This window comes from Mobula hypostoma, chromosome 12 (assembly GCF_963921235.1).
Source record: "Mobula hypostoma chromosome 12, sMobHyp1.1, whole genome shotgun sequence".
NCBI lineage: Eukaryota > Metazoa > Chordata > Chondrichthyes > Myliobatiformes > Myliobatidae > Mobula > Mobula hypostoma.
Genome location: NC_086108.1, coordinates 8,218,887 through 8,242,368, shown reverse-complemented (window position 1 = coordinate 8,242,368; position 23,482 = coordinate 8,218,887). Strand labels below are relative to the sequence as shown.

The window sequence follows — 23,482 nt, the reverse complement described above, 5'->3', positions numbered from 1 at the left end:
AGATGAACTATTTTCAATGGTTCAATTTATTATCAGAGAATGTATATAGTACACAACCTGAAATTCGTACTCTTCGGAGACACCCTCGAGAAACAGGAGGAAAAATGCCACAGAATAGATGAAAGAAAAGCATTAGAACCCCAAAGCTTCCCTTGCCTCTCACACGCACAAGCAGCAGCAAAACATCAACCCTCCCCCATCCCCTTCACCCCCTTGTTCCAGCAGGAAGCATCAGCCCCCCACACCTCCCACTATGCACGCAATAACAAAGTCCCCAAAGAAACCATGATCTACAGTACATCAAAATCTACAGTCCATAACCCAGCACTTTGCCCCGCCAAAGGTTCTCGTTCTCTCTCTCTCTCTCTCTCTCTCTCTCTCTCTCTCTCTCTCTCTATATATATATATATATCAATATCTCTCTTGCTCTATATCTCTATATCTCTCTCTATATATATAGAGAGAGAGGTGTCACCCCTTCCATAGCAAGAGGGGAGAACAACAGCTCGCTTTTTCAACACTACAGTCTGTAGTGTCACTTTATTTCCAGATTCTCTAATTTGAGAATCTGCAGCAAACTCTCACCTTCACGAGAAATAGAGAGAGAAAGCGAATAATTGCCTGAGTGCAGAGGCTCTGACAGCTGCACTGCTGTCTTAATGTGCTTCTTCTCTACAGAATTTCATTGTCATTATCGTCCCTGAAACACAGTGATTCCGTTCACTTTACCCATAAGAAGTAACTGATACTCCTTACATACACAAAAATAAGAGTTGCCAACTTTATAACTATCTTTCCCTTTGTTCTTAATGGTAGCTAACTGAGTAGCATAGGAATAACGCTATTAACTGAGCCCATAGTTGACCGGTAACTCAAGAAGAGTGGTGTTATCAGTCAATATTGGGGGAAATACATCCTGGTAGATCAAGGCCTATTCTCTAAGGGAAGGGTAAATGCAGGAGTTGTTGGGATGTGTGTGGGCGGCTCTCTCAGTTGATCTGTCTGGAAATCATAAGACAGAGAGGCACGATTAGGCCATTCAGCCTATTATGTCTGTTCCACCATTCCATTCTCCATTCTCCTGCCTTCTCTTTAGACCTGAATGTGGATTGCAGATTAAATTTAAAATGCAACCCTGGACAATAGCTTTCCTGGAGCTGTGGTCTGGAGTTAATTGCAAACCAGACAATGCTGATTAACATTCATTTTGGATGTCTGGAGTGTGGGTGCGAAGGAGGTGTTTGAAAACTATATGTAAATCAAAGGAAGCATTGCAGATACGTTGTAACTATAGAATTGCCCTGCAGTTAAATTTGATCTTTAGCATATAAAAGTGTCATGTAATATTGGGTTGGGAGGCCTCTTCTTCCAAGAGTGCCTCATTTTGTTGAATAAACACTTCTGTAACCACTAGCTCTCCAGTGACTTTGTTATAACAGACCGACCGAGTACAGTGGAATTTCATTCTGTGTGCCATCCTCACAGATCATTTCATTGAAGATTGCAGAGAGACATTGATAGGATGCAGAAGTGGGCTGAGAAGTGGCAGATGGAGTTCAACCCAGAGAAGTGTGAGGTGGTACACTTTGGAAGGACAAACTCCAAGGTAGAGTACAAAGTAAATGGCAGGATTCTTGGTAGTGTGGAGGAGCAGAGGGATCTGGGGGTACATGTCCACAGATCCCTGAAAGTTGCCTCACAGGAGGATAGGGTAGTTAAGAAAGCTTATGGGGTGTTAGCTTTCATAAGTCGAGGGAGCTAGGGCTTTACTTTTTGGAGAGAAGGAGGATGAGAGGAGACATGATAGAGGTGTACAAGATAATAAGAGAAATAGATAGTGTGGATAGACAGCGCCTCTTCCCCAGGGCACCACTGCTCAGTACAAGAGGACATGGCTTTAAGGTAAGGGGTGGGAAGTTCAAGGGGGATATTAGAGAAAGGTTTTTTACTCAGAGAGTGGTTGGTGCGTGGAATGCACTGCCTGAGTCAGTGATGGAGGCAGATACACTAGTGAAATTTAAGACACTACTAGACAGGTATATGGAGGAATTTAAGGTGGGGGTTATATGGGAGGCAGGGTCTGAGGGTTGGCACAACACTGTGGGCCGAAGGGCCTGTACTGTGCTGTACTATTCTATGTTCTATGTTCTATTACATTGGTGCATTGAAGTGGTATAAGTTAAAACAATAACAGAATGCTGAATGAAGTGTCACAGTTACAGAGAAAGTGCATTGCGCGGATGCTAGACGGTACAAGGTAGATTGGGAGGTCAGTAATCCATCTTTATTGTACTGAGGGAAAGATGCAGTATAACTGGGGCTGTCAAAGTACGTGAATGTCACTATATGCTACCCTGAGATTCATTTCCTTGTGGGCATTTACAGAAAATTTAAAACAATAGAATTTATGAAAAACTATACATAAACATTGACAAACAACTGATGTGCAAAAGCCAAACTGTGCAAATAAAAAATAAATAATACTGAGAACATGAGTTGTAAAGCCCTTGAAAGTGAGTCTGTAGGTTGTAAAATCAGTTCAATGTTGAGGTGAGTGAAGTTATCCACACTGGTTCAGGAGCCTGATGGTTGTGGGGTAATAACTGTTCCTGAACCTGGTGGTGTGGGACCTGAGGCTCATTGTGGTGAGTGAAGTTATCCACACTGGTTCAGGAGCCTGATGGTTGAGGGGTAATAACTGTTCCATATAATTGGTCGTTTGTTTTTCCAATGTGGTTCATGTACCATACAGGGTTCATCTACCAGACAGAGTTTGTGTACCATACAGGGTCTGTGTACCATACGGACTTTGTGTACAGTGGAGTATCTGTGTACCATAGACAGTCCATATACCATATGGGCTTTGTGTACCATACAGGGTTTGTGTACTGGACGGAGTTTGTGTATCTGATGTGGCTTGTGTACCAAACGGTGTTCGTGGTCCATGCGGGGTTTGTGTGCCTTGTGGGTTTCATGTACCAGATGGGTTTGTGTACCAGACGGGGTTCAGGATCCATACAGAGTTTGTCTCCCAGATGGGCTCGTGTACCAGACGGGGTCCATGTGGTTTGACAGAAGTTGTCACTGTTGCTGTAGCTGAGGATATGAAAGTGCTGGGAGATGTTTGGCCCAGTGGTGCATTGTGCGATTCATGGTGTTGTGGTGGGGCAGAGTGGGTAGACAGTGTGAGGATGTGGGGGTTGTCGGTGTCCTCATTGGGGTGTGTGACTGTCAACTAACCCTATTCTTTTCTTTTTTCTTTTTCTTTTTCTCTTCTTCTCTCCATTCCCTCTGTTCCTCTCTCCCCCTCCCTCAACTCCTCTCTAACTTCCCTGTTCCTCACACCTCTTCCTCCCCCACACCTGTTCCTCCCCCACACCTCTTCCTCCCCCACTCCTCTTCCTCCCCCACTCCTCTTCCTCCCCCCACTCCTCTTCCTCCCCACTCCTCTTCCTCCCCCCACTCCTCTTCCTCCCCATTCCTCTTCCTCTCCCATTCCTCTTCCTCCCCCCATTCCTCTTCCTCCCCCACTCCTCTTCCTCCCCACACCTCTTCCTCCCCACTCCTCTTTCTCCCTCCCCTCCCCCACTCCTCTCTCCCTCCCCCTCCCCGTTCCTATCCCTTTCCTTCCACTCACCCCTCACTCCTCTCGCCTTTCTTCCCCATCCTCCCTTGCCCCAACCCACACTTCTGCCCACTTCCACTATGTACTCTTCTCCCCCCACCTCCCTCCCAACTCCCCTCTCTCATCTGCTTCACATGCCTCCTCTCCTCCCCACCGCTCCCAACCCACTTGTCCCTCTCACCTCCTCCCTCCCCTCCCATCCCTTTCCCTCCACCTTCCCCCGCTTACCCCACCCTCACCGTCTGCCCTCTGCATTCCACCCACACTCCCCCACCCCTGCTCTCCCACCATCTTCCCACAGGCGCTCCTCGGCCGTGCTCAGCCTCCTCGCTCAGCCTGATGACGGCGGTGACAGACAGCATGGCGGCCGCGCCTAGCTCGGACAGCCTTACCTCCATGAACACGGTGTGCTCGGACAGCGACCGGCCCGCCAGCCTCAGTTCCTCGGCCTCCTCGGCCTCTCTGCCGGACAGCGCCAGCGCCTTCAGCAGCGGCTCGGCCCGCCCTGCGCAGCACGGCAGCGACATCAGCCTGGACCTGACGCCGGTGGGCCAGGGAGAGACGCCCTCTGACGACCCCTCGGGCGGAGCCGAGGTCCCGGCCCTCCGCCTGGTCTCCCCGGCCACGGATATGCCGGCCCACACCCCAGCCACCCCCCAGCAGGAGGAAACCATCGTCAAGCCCTCGCGAGTGGATAGGGTGGTCAGGGAGATTGTGGAGACAGAGCGAGCCTACGTCAGGGACCTGAAGAGCATTGTGGAGGTATGACAGCACCTTCCTGCTACGGGAAGGGACGGGAATTGATCAATTATTGTCTGCTATACTGATGTTCAGAGCATAGGCATAAAGGGATTCTGCAGGTGCTGGAAATCCAAAGTAACACGCACAAAATACTGGAGGAACTCAGCAGGTCAGGTGGCATCTCAGAATCAGGTTTAATATCACCAGAATTTGTTGTGAAATTTGTTGTTTTACGGCAGCAGTACATTGCAATATGTAATAAAACTGTAAATTGCAATAAGAATATATATATGTTTTCATGTTTTATTGTTTTACAACATTGAATCACAGTGAATTTAATTTGGCTTTTTTGACAATGATCAGCAGAAAAAGGCTCTTTCATGTCAAAGCGAAAACAGATCTCTACAAAGCGATTTGAATTAATTATAAACATAAAACACTATATAGTTGATTGAATAAGTATGCCCCCCCCCTCCGTTTAATATGACACACCAAATCATCACTGGTGCAGCCAATTGGTTTTAGAAGTCACATAATTAGTTAAATGGAGATCTGTTTTTGGAGACCTGTGGGCAGACAAGGTGTTTCAATTGATTGTAGTAAAAATACACCTGTATCTGGAAGGTCCAACTGCTGGTGAGTCAGTATCCTGGCAAAAACTACACCATGAAGACAAAAGAACACTCCAAGCAACTATTGGGAAGCACAAGTCAGAAGATGGATACAAGAAAATTTCCAAGTCCCTTGGAGTACAGTTAAATTAATCATCAGGAAGAGCAAGGTGGCTTGCCTGAATGACTATCGACCTGTGGCTCTGACGTCAATTGCTATGAAGTGCTTTGAGAGATTGGTTATGGCACACATCAACCACAGTCTACCGGTCAACCTTGACGCTTTGCAGTCCACCTACCGGAGCAACAGGTCAACGGCAGATGCCATCTCTCTGGCCCTACATTCCTCCTTAGAACACCTGGAGAATAAAGACGCATACGTAAGGCTCCTTTTCATTGACTACAGCTCTGCCTTTAATACCATCATTCCAAATAAACTGATTCCTAAGCTCTGGAACCAGGGCCTTAGCACTCAGATCTGCAGCTGGATCTTCAACTTCCTCACAGACAGGACCCAGGCTGTAAAAATAGGGGACAAGCTCTCCTCTACAATCACTCTGAGCACCAGTGCCCCACAAGGCTGTGTACTCAGCCCCCTGCTGTACTCACTGTACACCCATGATTGTGTAGCCAAGTTTCCATCAAACTCAATATATAAGTTTGCTGATGACACAACAATTGTAGGCCATATCTGGAGTAATGATGAGTTTGAGTACAGAGAGGAAATTAAGAACCTGGTGGCATGGTGCGAAGACAATAACCTGTCCCTCAAGCAAGACGAAGGAATTGGTTGTTGACTTCAGAAGGAGTAGCGGACCGCACGACCCAATTTACATCGGTGGTGCGCAAGTGGAACAGGTCAAAAGCTTTAAGTTCCTCAGGGTCAATATCACAAATGACCTGACTTGCTCCAACCAAGCAGAGTCCACTGCCAAGAAGGCCAACCAGTGCCTTTACTTCCTGAGAAAACTGAAGAAATTTGGCCTGTGTCCTAAAACCCTCACTAACTTTTATAGATGCATCGTAGAAAGCATTCTTCTAGGGTGCACCTCGTATGGAAGTTATCCTGTCCAACACCGGAAGCTGCAGAAGATCGTGAACACGGCGCAGCACATCACACAAACCAATCTTCCGTTCGTGGACTCACTTTACACCGCACACTGTTGGAGCAGTGCTGCCAGGATAATCAAGGACACGTCCCACCCAGACAACAGACTTTTCGTCCCTCTTTCCTCCGGGAGAAGGTTCAGGAGCTTGAAGACTCGTACGGCCAGATTTGGGAACAGCTTCTTTCCAACTGTGATAAGACTGCTGAACGGATCCTGACCCGGATCTGGGCCGTACCCTCCAAATATCCGGACCTGCCTCTCAGTTTTTTTGCACTACCTTTCCATTTTTCTATTTTCTTTTTATTATTTGTAATTTACATTTTTAATATTTACTAATTTTTACTATTTTTAATATTTAATATTTGTAATCCAAGGAGTGGGAAGTGCAGAATCAAATATCGCTGTGATGATTGTACGTTCTAGTACCAATTGTTTGGCGACAATAAAGTCTAAAGTAAAAGAAATGGAAAGAATATAGCATAGCTGTAAATCTGCCTAGAACAGGCCGTCCTCAAAAACTGAGTGACCGTGCAAGAAGGGGATTAGTGATGGAGGCCACCAAGAGATCTATGACAACTCTGGAGGAGTTACAAGCTTCAGTGGCTGAGATGGGAGTGACTGCTCATACAACAGCTGTTTCCCGGGTGCTTCACTGGTCACAGCTTTATGGGAGAATGACGAAGAGAAAGCCACTGTTGAAAAATTTCACATGAAATCTCGGCTGAAGTTTGCCTGAAGGCATGTGGGAGACTCTGAAGTCAGCTGGAAGAAGGGTCTATGGTCTGATGAAACCAAAATTGAACTTTTTGGCCATCAGACTAAACGCTATGTTTGGCGTAAATCAAACATCACATATCATCAAAAACTCACCATCCCTACTCTGAAGCATGGGGGTGGCTGCATCATGCTGTGGGGATGCTTCACTGCAACAGGCCCTGGAAAGCTTGTGAAGTTAGAGGGTAAAATTAATGCAGCAAAATACAGGGAAATCTTGGAAGAAAACCTAAGGCAGTCTGCAAGAGAATTGTGACAGGAGAAAATTTGTTTTCCAGCAAGACAATGACCCAAATGATAAAGCCAAATCTACACAGTAATGGCTTAAAAACAACAAAGTTAATATCTGGGAGTGGCCAAGTCAGAGTCCAGACCTCAATCCAATTGATAATTTGTGGCTGGACTTGAAAAAACTGTTCACTCACAATCCCCATGCAATCTGACGGAGCTTGAGCAGTTTTGTAAAGGAGAAAGGGGAAAAATTGCAGTGTCTAGTTGTGCAAAGCTGATAGAGACCTATCCACACAGACTCAAGGCTGTAATTACTGCCAAAGGTGCATCTACTAAATACTGACTTGAATGGGTGAATACTTAAGCAATCAATTATTTTGTTTTATATTTGTAATTAATTTAGATCACCGTGTAGAGATGTTTTCACTTTGACAATAGTCTTTTTCTGTAAATCACTGGCAAGAAAGTCAAATTAAATCCATTGTGGTTCAATGTTGTAAAACAATAAAACATGAAAACTTCCTATGGGATGAATACTTCTATAGGCTCTGTATGTGTGTGAGCGTGTGTGTATGTTTGTATGTGTGTGTGGGTGCATGTATATGTGTTTGTGTATATAAAGATGTCCCAAAGCTGAGGCTGAGGTATTTGCAACAATCTTCATTCAAAAGTGCTGAGTAGATGATCCAGCTCGTCTTCCTCCAGAAGTCCCCGGGAACCCAGATGTCAGTATGCAGCCAATCCAATTCACCTAAATCGTTGTTTAAACATCATGTTCAGTTCTCGCCTCAGTACTCGATTATGGACAATATGAAGATAGGCAGGAAGTGCTGAGGAAGCAGGGAGCCAGCTGAAGAACTTAGACAGATTGGGAGAACGGCCAAAGACGTGGCAGATGGAACATAGTGCAGGGAAGTGTATGGTCATGCCTTTTGGTAGAAGGAATAAAGACATAGACTGTTTTCTAAACAGGGAGAAAATTCAAACATTAGAGCTTCAAAGGGACTTGGGAGTCCTTGTGCAGGATTCCCTAAAGGTTAACTTGCCGGTTGAGTCGATGGTGAGGAAGGCAAATGCAATGTTACCATTCATTCCGAGAGGACTGGAGTAACAAAGCAAGGATGTAATGCTGAGAATATCTAAAGCATTGGTCTGACCACACATGGACTGTTGTGAGTCGTTTTGGGCCCCTTATGTAAAAAAAAGATGTGTCGGTATTGGAGAGAGTCCAGAGAAGGTTCACGAGAATTAATTCCAGGAATGAAAGGGTCAAGGTGTATGGTGCACTTGATGGCTGTGGGCACCTTCTATCTACGAGATGCACTGCAACATCACACCAAAGTTCCTAAGGCAGCCCCTTTCAGACCCACGACCACTACCATCTAGAAGGACGAGATCAGCAGATACCTGGGAACACTACGACTTGGAAATCCCCCTCCAAGTCATTCACCATCCTGACTTGGAAATATATCGCTGTTTCTTCATTGTCGCTGGATCAAAATCATGGAGTTCCCTCTCTAATAGCACTGTGGGTGTACCTACACCTCAGGGACTGCAGTGGTTCAAGAAGGCAGCTCATCTCCACCTTCTCAAGGGCAACTAGGGATGGGCAATAAATGCTGGCTCAGCTGGCGACGCCCACATCCCGTAAATGAATAAATAAAAAAAATATGTGTGTGTGTGTTGGTGTGTATAAACTTAAATTATATAATTAGCACAAAAAGAGAACAAAATAAAAAAGTAGTGAGGTAGTGTTTTTGGGTTCAACGTCCATTCAGAAATGGGATGGCAGTGGGGAAGTAGAAGCTGTTCCTGAATCATTGAGTGTGTGCCTTCAGGCTCCTGTACCACCACCCTGTGATGGTAGCAATGAGAAGAGGGCATGACCTGAGTGATGTGGGTCCTTAATGATGGATGCCACCTTTAACGTATGGAAACCATTGGCGTTTCAGGCCGCGACCCTTCATTCTCTCTTGCAGGCTGTTCCTGTGGATCAGATCATTCATTACACAGTGCACTGTGATAGAAACAGGGGAAAGGAAGAACAGAAAGACAAAACAAAAATGGTCGAACAAGTAAAAAAGGTTTTGAAAAAGGATAAGAAATGTAATAGCTTAAACAATAAGAAAAATTAAAACAAAAAACCAGAAAAGATAAAAAAAAATGTAGAGCACATTAAAACGTGTTAAAAAGGTTAAAAAACAGGTAAACAAGTACAAAAAAAGGTAAAGGTATAAGGTAAAAGAATATAAGAAATATAAAACAGAAAGATATTAATTCGAAGTTGCAAGATTCCAAGTACTTTTATTATCAAAGTATGTATGCAGTATACAACCCTGAGATTTGTCTTCCTATAGGTAGCCACGAAACAAAGAAACACTATGGAACCCCTGCTGTAAGAAATTCATGAAACTCCTACTATGCACAAAGAAAATTGCGCAAATGGCACAAAAAAAAAAGCAAGCGACAAGCACAGAATATAAAACACAAAATCAAAAGAGTCCAGGCATATTCAGTTCAGCTCAGTTCTAGTTCAACCTGGTGCTGTGTCGTTCGTTATCTGCAGGCTGCCCTGATCAAAATTGCGTAAGGTCGCAACAAAAAAAGCTGCAGAGCATTAAAAATTACAGAGAAAGTGCAGTGCAGGTAGACAATAAGGTGTAAGGTGATAACGAGGTAGAGGACCACACATAAAATGCTGAGGAACTCAGCAGGTCAGGCAGCATCTATAGAGAGGAACAAACAGTCGATGTTTCATGAAGAGACTCTTCGGGACATTGCCTCGTCATGATGTCAATTGTAAGGTCAAGATTCTATCTTATTATTCTGGGGAATGTTTCAATAAACACCATTTTGGGATAGAAGTTGTCCTTCTGATTGGTGGACTGTGTTTTCAAGCAGTTGTACCTTCTGCCCAACGAGAAGGCGGAGAAAAGATGATGTCTGGGGCGGGCAAGGTCTTTGATTCTGCTGGCTGCTTTACTGAGGCAGCGAGAAGTGTAGACTGAGTCCATGGGGGTGGGCTGGAGGTTGGTTTCCACTTTAACTATGCTCAGTGGGTTGGCCTCCACAGCTGTCTGTGGCAATGAATTCCACAGATTCACCACCCTCTAGCTAATGAAATTCTTCCTCATCTCTGTTCTAATGTGATGTCCTTCTATTCAGAGACTGTGGCTCTGGGACTAGGACCCCCCCCCCACCCCACCATAGGAAACAGTCTCTCCATGTCCACTCTAGGCCTTTCAATATTTGGTATGTTTCAATGTCACTTCCCCCTCATTCCTCCCTTAAAAAGCAAATGTTTAACAGCTGTGAAGCCTCAATTGGTCCGGGTTGATGGCGTCCTTGCTATCTATGTAGTTGATTCGCAAGCCAGGGCAGTATGATATGGACAACAAACTGTTGCCTGTTCAACAGGCTCCCCCTCACCACATGGCTGAGGAACGGCAGACTCCCACACAGTTTGGCACCAGCAGAGTCGCAGGAGTTGTCAGTCAGCATTGAACTCAACGTAGGGCTGCCTTAGGGACTCCAGCTCCGGATTTTTCCTTCGGGGTTTACTCCCGAAGACTTCCCCGTGAGTGGGCATAGCTGCAAGGCAGCAGAGGCTTGAGATCAGAGTTTTCCTTCTCTGCCTAACACCAAGATAGTAGATTTCACCCTAACACCAAGATAGTAGATTTCAAAGATTCAAAGTATAATTATTATCAAAGTATAATGCCGTATACAACCCTGAGATTCATCTTCCTACAGACAGCCTCAAAACAAAGAAAACCATGGAACCCATTCAAAAAAAATAAGAAACCCCCAATGCGCAAAAAAGAACAAATTGCACAAAAAGCAAAAACAGTGCAAAAAAACACAGAATTTAAAACATCAAACCACAAAGTCACCAAAACAATCTAGAAATGTTTGGTTTATCTCAATATTCAGTGAACACGATGGGGAGAGAGAGAGAGGCCAGTGAAACACAGGCAGATGTTGTCAAACTCCTGTCCTCGTTGATCTTAATCTTCCTCGGCACTTTAATCCACGAGAAGTGGAGTTGATCCATGGATTTTGAGTTGATACAGCCTCTGGCTGACCCACATCCATAACATAAGGTTTGCTAGTTTAGTGTCCATAGTCGTCTGGTTCCTCCAGCACTGAGAACAGAGTTCCTCTCCCTCCAAGTGTGTCCGGGAGGAACTCCAGTGCACGGTGAACAACGTGCACAAAGTGCTGGAGGAACTCAGCAGGTCAGGCAGCATCTGTGGAAATGAATAAACATTCGACGTTTCGGGCTGAGATTGGAAAGGAAGAGAAGTCGGAGTAAGAAGTTGGGGGGAGGTGCAAGGAGGCAGGTGACAGGTGAAACCAGGTGTGCAGGAAGGGGGTGAAGTAAAGAGCCTGGGAAGTAGATTGGTGATAAAGGGCTGGAGAGGGGGAATCTGATAAGAGAGGACAGAAGACCATGGAAGAAAGGGAAGGGGAAGGAGCGCCAGAGGGAGAAGATGGGCAGGGAGATAAGGTGAGAGAGGGAACTGGGAATGGTGAAGGAGAGAAGGAGGGAGGAGCAATTACTGGAAGTTTGAGGAACTGATGTTCATGTGATCAGCTTGGAGGTTACCCAGATGGAACACGCGGTGTTGCTCCTCTAACTCTACGGCCGCCATGACAGTGGAGGAAGCCATGGACTTCGGAATGGGAAGTAGAATTGAAATGGGTGGCTAGCGGGGGACTCTGCTTTTTGTGGTGGATGGAGTGAAGGTGCTCGGCAAAGCGGTCTCACTGTCTACATTGGCTCTCAATGATATACAGGAGGCCACATTGGGAGCATCAGATACAGTATATGGCACCAACAGACTTGGAGGTGAAGTGTTGCCTCACCTGGAAGGACTGTTTTGGGCCCTGAATGGTAGTGACACAATCCATGATGTGACATTTATCTGTTTTCCTTTGGCTTGGCATGGTTAGACATTATCCGTGATCACAAAGTTCGCAGAATGTGCTGAGAGCCCTTCCTATGTTAATGGGCAGAAGGGTGAAGGGTGAAGGGTGGTGGGAAGTGACGATATGATGCCCGTAAACTGAGTCGCTCCATCTACATGATCCAGTCCCCGCGTCCTGTGGAGCGGTGCAGTGCGACAGGGAATCTGGAGAACTGGGAGAGACAGAGGGGCCTTCCATAGAGAGGCACTGAGTGATGGAGAGCATCTGAACAGGTGGGGACTTCATTCGTGGAGTGTAGAAGAACAGGGGAGAGATACGAGCTTATGGAAATTGCACTGTGGTGGACTGGAACGATCTACAATGGGTAGTCAACTTGCCCAATGCCTCATTGGTACCAGCCTACCTGCCATCAAGGATGTATATACAGAAAGGTCCCTGAATAGGACCAGTAACTCCATGAAGGATCCCACCCACCTATCCTATTCATGGACTGTTTGTCCCACTCCCATCAGGGAGGAGGCTATGTAGCATCCATGATGAAAAACAGTTCCTTTCCCCGAGCAGTAAGGCTGATCAACACTTGCACCCCAACAAACCCCCAAATACCACTTCCCTTCAGAGTCACCTTATGTACAGAGACTCCTATGCTTAGCGTCATTTTACGGACATACAATCGATCTATGTGTATAAGTGTCTTATGTGTTTATTGTGTTTCTTTTATTATTATTGTTTCTCTTATCTTATTGTTTTGTTTTCTGCTGCATCAAATCCAGAGTAACAACTATTTCGTTGTCCTCTACACTTGTGTACTGGAAATTACATTAAACAACCTTGAATCTTGAAAAGTGTACCATCAGGGTCAAGGGCAGATTCTACCCTCTGTTATGAGACTATTGAATGGTTCCCTAGACTTCATTACGATCTTGTTCCTTATTGTCTACATCCACTGCATCTTCTCTGTAGGTGTTACGCTTCACAACCACAAGAGGTTCTGGAGATGCTGGAAATCCTGAGAGATCACACAAAATGCTAGAGGAACTCAGCAGGTCAGGCAGCATCTATGGTGGGGAATAAACAGCCCACGTTTTGGGCTGAAACCCTTCATCAGGACCGGAAAGGGAGGGGGAGGAATTCAGAAGGAGGTGGTGGGGTGGGTGGAGAGAGTACAAGATGGCAGGTGATAGGTGAGACCAGGTGAGGGGGAAGGTGTGTGGGTGGGAAATGGGGGTATGAAGTGGGAAGCTGGGATGTAATAGGCAGAAGATGTAAAGGGCTGAAGAAGGAATCTGATAGGAAAGCAGAGTGGTTTATGGGAGAAACGGAGGGAGGAGGAGCACCATAAGACACAGGAGCATAACTAGGCCATTTGGCTCATCAAGTCTGCTCCACCATTCAATCATGGCTGATTTATTATCCCCCTGAATCTCATTCTCCTGCCTTCTCTCCATAACCTTTGATGCCTTGACTAATCAAAGACCTATCAACCTGCCTTGGCCTCCTCAATTGTCACTGGCAATGAATTCCACAGATTCACCACCCACTGGCTCAAGAAATTCCTCCTCATCTCTGTTCTAAAGGGACGTCCCTCTATTCTGAGGCTGTGCCCTCTGCTACATTACTCCCACTCTCTACGTCTACATGGTCTAGGCCTTTCGATATTAGGTGTCAATGAGATACCCCCTCCCCTTCCGTGCAGCCTATCCAGGTGCTACTGAGGGTGCTTCACATTGTCAGAGGTGCATTATAGAAGGAGGGACACACTGTGGGAGGGGTGGTACTGAGGGAGGGGCATACTGTGGGGGGGGTGATACTGAGGGAGGCTAACGTTGTGGGAGGGGTTATTCAGCATTAAAAATTGGCTCTATTTGTCACGTACATCGAAACATGCAGTGAAGTGCGTCAACTGTGTCAACGACCAGCACGGTCCGAGGATGTGCTGGGGGCAGCCCGCAAGTGTTGCCATGCTTCCAGTACCAACGTAGCATGCCCACAACTTACTCACCCTAACCCATATGTCTTTGGAATGTGGGAGGAAACTGGAGACAGAAGATTGGCTTACTGGCAGGAGCCAAGAAGTGGGAATAAAGGAGGTCATTTCTGGTTGGCAGCTGGTGACTAGTGCTGTTCCACATGGTCACTATGAAGACTGTTTCTTTTCACGTTATATGTCAATGATTTGGATGACAGAATTGATGGCTTTGTGGCCAAGTTTGCAGATGATTGGGACAGAGGGGTGCGGTTGCCAAGGGTTTGTGAAAGTCAGTGCAGGCCACTTATCCTCTCCTCTCCATAACTGACAAGGTTCAGATTGTAGCTGTCCCAATTCAGGGAGGGGTTCTGTATTTGTGAAGCTTCTCCAAAACTAATAATTGCGATAGTTACAAAACTCCATTCTTCCAAAGCAATTTTCCAAAAGTGTTTACTTGGTGTCATAAGAACCCAGAGGAGGATTTAACAATTTAACAGAGGAAGATTTAGGGCAGGAAGTGGGAGGGGACTTCTGAGTCTTTTTCTTGACAAAAGATTTCCACAGCCCTTACATACTTACCATGAAAGACAATATGACCTTCTGACCTGGAAGTGGTTGTGTTGACGTGTTTTAATAGTGTTGGGTTTGACCTGCAGCCCTGGCTGGGCTTGGCTGGAGTGCTGCCCAGATTGGTTTGGAATGTGGGACAGAATGTCTTTTGCAGTCAGGAACAGAGAGAGAGAGAAAATCTTCTCATGAGACAAGAGGGATTCACTATTTCCCAAGGAAGCAATAATCGCTGGTGGCTATGTAATAGGGTTGTAACATAAACAGTGAGTGGGAAGGAGGCAAACACAGATAATTCTCTCTAGTCTGCAGTGATACACTGCTGAAGGTCAGATCAATAGGCCACAGGCCTTGCTGGATTCCAGCTCCCCTACTAATTTCAGGAGTTTTAATATTGAAAGGCCTTTGATAGATTAGATGTGGTGAGGATGTTTCCATTGGTAGGAGATTCCAGGACCAGTATCTAAGGACCGGCCCCAGAACAGCGGGATGTCCTTTTTGAATGGAGATGAGGAGGAATTTCTTTAGCCAGGGAGTGGTGAATCTGTGGAATTCTTTGCCATAGGCGGCTGTGGAGGCCAAGTCATTGAGTATATTTAAGGCAGAAGTTGATAGATTATTGATTAGTCAGGCCATGAAGGGATACGGAGAGAAGGCAGGAGATTGGGGCTGAGAGGGAAAATGGATCAGTCATGATGAAAAGGTGGAACAGACTCGATGGACCAAATGGCCTAATTCTGCTCCTATATCTTATAGTCTTATGTTCTTAATTTGGACCAGAATAAAGACTAGCTTTATTTGTCACATGTTTGTTGAAATATACAGTGAAATGCGTTGTTTTTTGTCAAATTAGATCAGTGAGGATCGTGCTGGGAGCAGCTTCCAAGTGTCACCACACTTCTACTGCCAACATAGCTTGCTTACAATTTAGTAATCATAGCTGTATGTCTTTGGGCTGTGTGAGCAAACAGGAGCACCCGGAGGAAACCCTTGCGGCCACAGTGAGAACGCATGAACTCCTTACAAGCAGCGCCAGGATTTGAACCCCAGTCTTACAGCTGGTGTTGTAAAGTGTTGTGCTAGCCGCTGCACTACAGTACCATAACTCATACAACACCCCTCATAACAGAACGTACAACTCGTATAACAGAATGTACAACTCATATAACACCCCTCATAACAGAATGTACAACTCGTATAACACCTCTCATATAATAGAATAAGCTCATGTTGATTTTTCTCTGTGAGGTGAAGACAGTAATGTGGTCTGTAGATGGAGAGAAAACACAGTTAGTGTTTGAGGTCAGTTCTCTGATCTTGGCAATACATTTGCAAACGTTTCATCACCATACGAGGAGACATCGTCAGTGTGCTATTGATTGTGGTGTGCCCTCCAAACACTTGTCCTTTGTAGACTTATCAATCAGCTGATTGGCTGCCAATTGTGATGTAGGGAGGGGTCTCGTCACTGATTGGTTGTGTGATGAACTCTCTGCGTGGTCTGCAATTTTGCCCACATCTGCCGATAAATAGGATCAAGGTGTACGTGTCAGTTTGCAGAAATTGTTTGCGGAAAACCACGCTTCTAGGAATTCCTTTGCATGCTGCTTGTTTACTTGCACCACGACTTTCACCGATACCCAGCTGAATTTGTGCCCCTTTCGATCTCCATGGGTGGAGACGAGGGGAGTTGGTTTACAGCCAGGTGACGTTCACAGGTCCTTGTGGATAGTTTTCTCCCAGTTCGGCTGACGTAACATTTGCTGCAGTCCCCACATTGGATTTTGTAGACCACATTAGTCTTGTCATATGGTGACGAAATGTTTGCAAATGGAATGCCAAGTTTGGAGAACAACTCAAACAACCATCAACCACCCAATCCACACATTTTCCGATTTTTTTCCAGCGGAGTTAACATTTCCGGCTGAAAGCTTAAGGATTAGATATGAATGACCTCAACCAGATTCAGCATGACATCGACAACTTGACAGACTTCTACAGGTCTGTAGTGGAGAGTGTACTGACTGGCTACATCACAGCCTGGTATGGAAACACCAATGCCTTTAAACAGAAAATCCTACAACAGGTAGTGGATTTGGCCCAGTACATCACGGGTAAAGCCCTCCCAACCATTGAGCACATCTACATGAAACGCTGTCATAGGAGTAGCAGCATCCATCATCAGAGACCCCCACCACCCAGGCCGTGCTCTCTTCTCGCTGCTGCCATCAGGTAGAAGGAATAAGAGCCTCAGAACCCACACCACCAGGTTCAAGAACAGTTACTGCCTCTCAGTATGTACTCTGATAATAAATGTTACTTTGAACTTCGAACCATCAACTGTTTATTCCCCTCCATAGATGCTGCCTGACCTGCTGAGTTCCTGCAGTGTTACTCTGCAACGTGTCCCTCCCGCCGGCCAACGCACTGGCACACATAGAGTTAATGTCCCGCAGCCCCAGCAACCACTGAACAATGGAGTAGGCAGCATCTGGGCCCAGATGGTTTGCATTCCAGCAAATGTTTCATTTTTCTTTTCTGAAGAATGCCAGATATTTAATCTATTTACCGCTTTTCAGACTCAGAGCAGGTCTCAGGATCTGCAGCTGCAAGGTTTTGTGTTCAGGGTGGGACTGCTAAAAGCCGCCTGTTCCCGTTGACCTTTGGGTCCAGGTGGAGGTCTCGGGGCAGGTGTGTGCCACGTTCCCACCCCACCAGCATCCAGGCCCTGCTGTTTTCTCACTGCCACCATCAGGATGGTGCTACAGGAGCCTCAGGACTTGCACAGCAGGGTCTGGAACAGTTACTACCCCTCAACCATCCGGCTCCTGAACCACAGGGGGTAGCTGTTGACAGAGTGGATGTGGAGATGATGTTTCCTACAGTGGGAGAGTCTAAGATGAGAGGGAACAGCCTCAGAATAGAGTGATGTCCTTTGAGAATGGAGATGAGGAGGAATTTCTTTAGCCAAAGGGGGGTGAATCTGTGGAACTCGTTGCCACGGGCAACTGTGGAAGACAAGTCATTGGGTATATATAAGGCAGAGGTAGATAGGTTCTTGATTAGTCAGGGCATGGGAGAAGGCAGGAGATTGGGGCTGAGAGGGAAATGAATCAGCCATGATGAAATGGTGGAGCAGACTCGATGGGCCAGATGGCCTAATTCTGCTTCTATAAATGGTCTTCTAACTTCACTCACCCCAACACTTAACTGTTCCCATAGCCAGTGGAATCACTTTCAAGAACTCTTCATCTCATGTTCTCCATATTTATTGCTTATATATTTATTATTTTGTTCTTTTTTTTGTATTTGCAGTCGGTTGTCTTTTGCACGTTGTGTGTCTTGTGTGCGGTTTTTCATTGGTTTGATTGTGTTTCTTTGTAGTTACTTGCTGTGAATACCTGTAGAAAATGAATCTCGGGGCTGTATATGGTGACATACATGTACTCTGATAATAAAATTTACTTTAAGTTTTTACAAATTTACAAGGATGTTGTTGGGACTAGAGGACCTGAATTATCAGGGAAGATGAAATAGGCTAGGAGTCTATTCCTTGGAATATAGAAGATCGAGAGGAGATTTGATAGAGGTATACAAAATTATGAGGGGTATAGATAAGGTAAATACAAGCAGGCTTTTTCCAATGAGGTTGGGTGGGATTACAACCAGAGGTCATGGGTTAAGGGTGAAAGGTGAAAAGCTTAAGGGGAACATGAGGGGAAACTTCTTCACTCAGAGGGTGGTGAGAGTGTGGAACGAGCTGCTGGTAGAAGTGTTAAATGCGAGCTTGATTTCAATGTTTAAGAGAAGTTTGTATAGGTACATGGACGGTAGAGATACGGAGGGCTCTGGTCCCAGTGCAGTTTGATGGTTCAGTATTGACTAGATGGCCCGAACGACCTGTTTCTGTGCTGTACTTTTCTATTACTCTAACTTTGCTGAAGATGGAGGCTGTTGGTATTGAGGAAGCATTTGAAGTCAGACACACCTGATCACTTGTGCCGTGAAGCATTTTGATAACCGATACGCTCCTGTACCTCGGTCTTTGTACTGAGGTAATAAGTTGACCTTGTACTTTGGTTTTCAAGTGTTGGATCAGAGCAGAGGGCTCCTCTCTAAGTTTACGTCACTCTTGGTGTTATTGCATTTCTTGATCTAGGCTGTAGGCTGTCATGACTTTGCCGTTGTTAATTTCTACGTCTTCATTGTGTGATGGAGCAGAGCCAGATTTATTGTCCTGCTCTAGTTGCCACTTGAGGACTGTAAGGTCTTGAATTGTGTCTGGTACTTTGCCCCATTGTGTCTGTGCTGAGCAGTCTTATCCTATAGTACTGTGCAAAAGTCTTAGGCACGTATATATAGCGAGGGTGCCTAGGACTTTTGTATAGCACTGTGTTTGTCAACGTGGAGCGCAGACCTAGTTTGTAAATCTGGCAGGAGCAAAGGATGTTGGAAGCACCATGGGAGAGGTGTGGGAGGGGTGACAGAGAAGGAGCCGAGAGGGAGGGGGGCCAAGATGCAGGTGCAGACACACCCATGTTAAGTGACACCCGGCAAGGTTATTTGATTCTATACAAATGCTTTGTAGATCATTAAAGAAAGTTTCTTTGGGATTTCCTGCTCCCTCCCCTCTCTCTTCCCCTTTTCCCAACTATGATCCCCTCTTCCTGCCCCCTTCCCACTCTCTCAGCCTGCAATAGAGACCCATATCAGAATCAGGTTTATCGTCACTCACGTGTATCATGACATTTGCTGAAATAGCTCCCCTGGGAGAGAATTAGACTGAAGATTGAAAGGTCCCTAGTTCGATCCTGGGATTTGGTGCTGGCAGTTAACGAGTACATTGACAAATACACCAGGGAGGTTGTTAGTGCACAGAGAGTTACACCGGATTACTGTGTCAGTCCAGGGACAGGTACAATGGGGTACCGTGTTAGTCTCGGGGCAGGTACAATGGGGTATGATGTTACTTTGTGGACAGGTACAATAAGGTATGGTGTCAGCCCAGGGATAGGTACACCAGATTACAGTGTCAGTCTGGGACAGGTACAATGGGATATGTTGTATGTCCGGGGACACATACAATAGGGTACAGTGTTAGTCTGGGATAGGTACAATGGGGTATGGTGTTAGTCTGGGGACCGGTGGAATGGGGTACAGTGTTAGTCTGGGGACAGGTGGAATGGGGTACAATGTTAGTCTGGGGACAGGTACAATGGGGGTACGGTGTCAGTCCGGGGACAGGTACACCGGGGTATGAGTTAAGTTCTGGGGCAGATACAGCAGGGTCTGATGTTACTCTGTGAGTGGAGAACTTGTGGGCAGTGACCTGAGATGTTACAGTTGGCGTGTGCCAGAGGGGATGTCTCACACAGTTTTTCTATGCCGGCAGGATTACCTGGGCTGCATCATTGACTGCGGAGAACTGCCCCTCCAGCCGGATGAAGTAAACACCTTGTTTTGCAACGTTGAGGACATCTACCAGTTCAACAGGTGGGTGTCCGGGTTGGAGTTACTAACGGCCGTGTGACCGGGGGGGGGGTGGGGACCGAGTTGCTGGACAGAGACCCTGGTTCACACTCTCTCTGTGTACAGTTTTATATAGAGATACAGGGCAGAGTAGGCCATTCCAGCCCTTCGAGCCACTTCCACGATTTAACCCCAGCCTAATGACGAGAGAGTTTACAATTATCAATCAACCTATTTACCATCTTTGTACTGTGGGTGGAAATCCATGCGTTCGCAGGGCGGGTGTACAAACTCCTTACAGATGATGTTTAATTGAACTCTTTACTCCAACTGTTTAATTGAACTCTTTACTCCAACTTCCTGGCCTGTAATGGTGTTGCACTGACAATAGCACCCTCTGCTGCTTTGCCCTGGTAATGAATGGGATCTCTGGCATGGTCGCAGGACTCCCCACAGACAATGGGTTTGTTCGTTCATTCTGCGCCATGTCGTATGACATAGGCGATCATGGTCTGGACCGTGATTGTCCTTGGTAAATTTTTCTACAGATGTGGTTTGTCACTGCCTTCTTCTGGGTAGTGTCTTTACAAGACGGGTGACCCAGCCGTTATCAATACTCTTCAGAGACTGTCTGCCTGGTGTCAGTGGTCACGTAACCAGGACTTGTGATCTGCACCGGCTGCTCATACGACCATCCACCACCTGCTCCCATGGCTTCACGTGACCCTGAGTGTGGAGGGGCAGGGATGGGGGTCACTAAACAATTGCTACACCGTACCTAAGGATGACCTGCAGGCTAGCAGAAGGAAGGAGCACCTTACATCCCCTTTGGTAGAGACGCGTCTCCACCCTGCCACCCAGTAGCTTATATACAGAGATTGATTGTGTGATTGATTGTGACGCCAGGCACGGGAGTGTCTGTACTTGGGGTGACTGACTGGAAATGATCAAGTACTGAACCTCTATGAATCACTAAGATCGCACCTCAGCCTCCAAAGCTCCAGAGACAACGGTCCCTGCCAATCCAATCCAGTCCAATCTCTCCGTAAAGAATCTAATCCAATCCAGTCCAATCTCTCCGTAAAGAATCTAATCCAATCCAGTCCAATCTCTCCGTAGAGAATCTAGTCCAATCCAGTCCAATCTCTCCGTAGAGAATCTAATCCAATCCAGTCCAATCTCTCCGTAGAGAATCTAATCCAATCCAGTCCAATCTCTCCGTAGAGAATCTAATCCAATCCAGTCCGATCTCTCCATAGAGAATCTAATCCAATCCAGTCCAATCTCTCCATCGAGCTCAGACTCCTCAGTCATGGTAATTTCCCCTTGAGTCTTTTCTATGCCCTCTCTAGCTTAAGGACGTCCTTGCTACAGCTGGGTGGCCAGAACTGTCAGCATTGAACCTGGGTCACTGGGGCTGGAGGAGTCAACGCTCCCCTATGGGGTGGACCACCATGTTGCCCATTACCCTCCTTCCATGATGTGCTACTCTCATTCAGGCCAATAAAAGGACCAAAAGGAGACAAGAATGAAAGTGTCTGAGAACCGTGCAGTAAGCCTCATTTTTAGTTGTCTGAGGCCTCCCACACCCCAGAGTTCAGGGGCTACTTCTAAAGGCAGATGGTAATTTGACAAGGATTCCTGGAAAATTCCCCGTGAAATGACTTAAACTGCTTTTACAGAGCTGGACTCTTTTACAACCCCTCTGGGCTAAAACCTTTGAAAAGGTCCAAAAATAAAATTTGAGAACTGTACACACTGTGGAATCTGCAGGATCCCTGAGCGTCACAAAACAGCAGTCCCTCATCTGTAGGAAGGGCAATGGGTTTCCTTCCCAGACTCTGTAACACAACAAGATACAGGAGCAGAATTAGGCCATTTAGCCCATCGAGTCTGCTCTGCCATTCCATCATGGCTGATCCCAGATCCCACTCAACCCCACACACCTGCCTTCTCGCCATGTCCTTTGATGCCCTGACCGATCAGGAAATGATTAACTTCCACCTTAAATATACCCACTGACTTGGCCTCCACCACAGTCTGTGGCAGAGCATTCCACAGATTCACTAAATCTCTGGCTAAGAATATTCCGAAAGGGTTGCCCCTCAGTTTTGCGGCTGTGCCCTCTAGTTCTGGATACTCCGACCATAGGAAACATCCTCTCCACATCCACCCTATCTAGTCCTTTCAACATTCGGTAGGTTTCAATGAGATGCCCACTCATCCTTCTAAGTTCCAGTGAGTTCAGGCCCAAAACGGCCAAACACTCCTCATATGTAAACCCCTTCATTCCTGGAATCATCCTCGTGAACCTCTTCTGGACACTCTCCAACGATAATTTATTCTTTCTGCAATAAGGGGCCCAAAACTGTTGACAATACTCCAAATGCAGCATTACTAGTGTCTTATAAAGCTTCAGCATTAATTCCTTGTTTTTATATTTTATTCCCCTTGAAATAAATGCCAACATTGCATTTGCCTTCTTTACCACAGACTCAACCTGTAAATTAAACTTCTGGGAATTCTAAGTCCCTCTGTGCCTCTGATGTTTGAACCTTCTCCCCATTTGGATAATAGTCTGCACTATTGTTCCTTTTACCAAAATGTATGATCATACATTTCCCAACAATGTATTCCTCTGCCACTTTTTGCTCTTTTTTCCAATTTGTCTAAGTCCGGCTGCAATCACATTGCTTCCTCAGCACTACCTACCCCTCCACCTATCTTCGTATTGTCCGCACATTTTGCCACAAAGCCATCAATTCCATTATCCAAATCATTGACAAACAATATGAAAAGTAGCAGTCCCAATACTGACCACTAGTCACTGGCAGCCAACCAGAAAAGGTCCCCTTTATTCCTATTCACTGCCTCCTGCATGTCAGCCGTTCCTCTATCCATGCCGATATCTTTCCTGCAATTCCATGGGATTTTATCTTGTTAAGCAGCCTCATGTGTGGCACCTTATCAAAAGCCTTCTGAAAATCCAAGTAAATGACATCCATCACCTCCCCTTTGTCCACACTGCTTGTTACTTCCTTGAAGAACTCTAACAGATTAGTCAGGTAAGATTTTCCCTTTACTGAAGCCATGCTGACTTTGACTTACTTTATCATTAGTCTCCAAATACCTTGAAACCTCATCCTTAATAATAGACTCCAACAGTTTCTCAACCACTGGCCTATAATTTCCATTCTTTTGCCTTCCTCACTCCTTAAAGAGTGGAGCGACATTTGTAATTTACCAGCCCTCTGAGACCATGCCAGAATCAAGTGATTCTTGAAAGATTGTGACCAATGCATCCATTATCTCTTCAGCAACCTCTCTCAGGACTCTGGGATGTAGTCCATCTGGCCCAGGTGACATCCACCTTTCAGCTGGTGGTGCTGCAGAGAGCAGAAGACCATGAGACGTAAGAGCAGAATTAGGCCATTCAGCCCATCAAGTCTACTTC

The 23,482-nt window shown here is 46.0% G+C and overlaps 1 protein-coding gene across 4 annotated transcripts in view; it reads left to right on the top strand.

Annotated features, from left to right (window-relative positions):
- Nucleotides 1–23,482, top strand: part of plekhg2 (pleckstrin homology domain containing, family G (with RhoGef domain) member 2) — a 201,311-nt gene that overhangs the window by 92,553 nt on the left and 85,276 nt on the right. For all 4 annotated transcript variants that reach the window (XM_063063593.1, XM_063063591.1, XM_063063590.1 and 1 more), the window contains 2 exons: nucleotides 3,927–4,387; nucleotides 19,952–20,052. In XM_063063593.1, coding sequence (XP_062919663.1) covers nucleotides 3,965–4,387; nucleotides 19,952–20,052 — 524 coding nt within the window. In that variant the 5' untranslated portion in view covers nucleotides 3,927–3,964. The remainder of the gene's footprint in view (nucleotides 1–3,926; nucleotides 4,388–19,951; nucleotides 20,053–23,482) is intronic.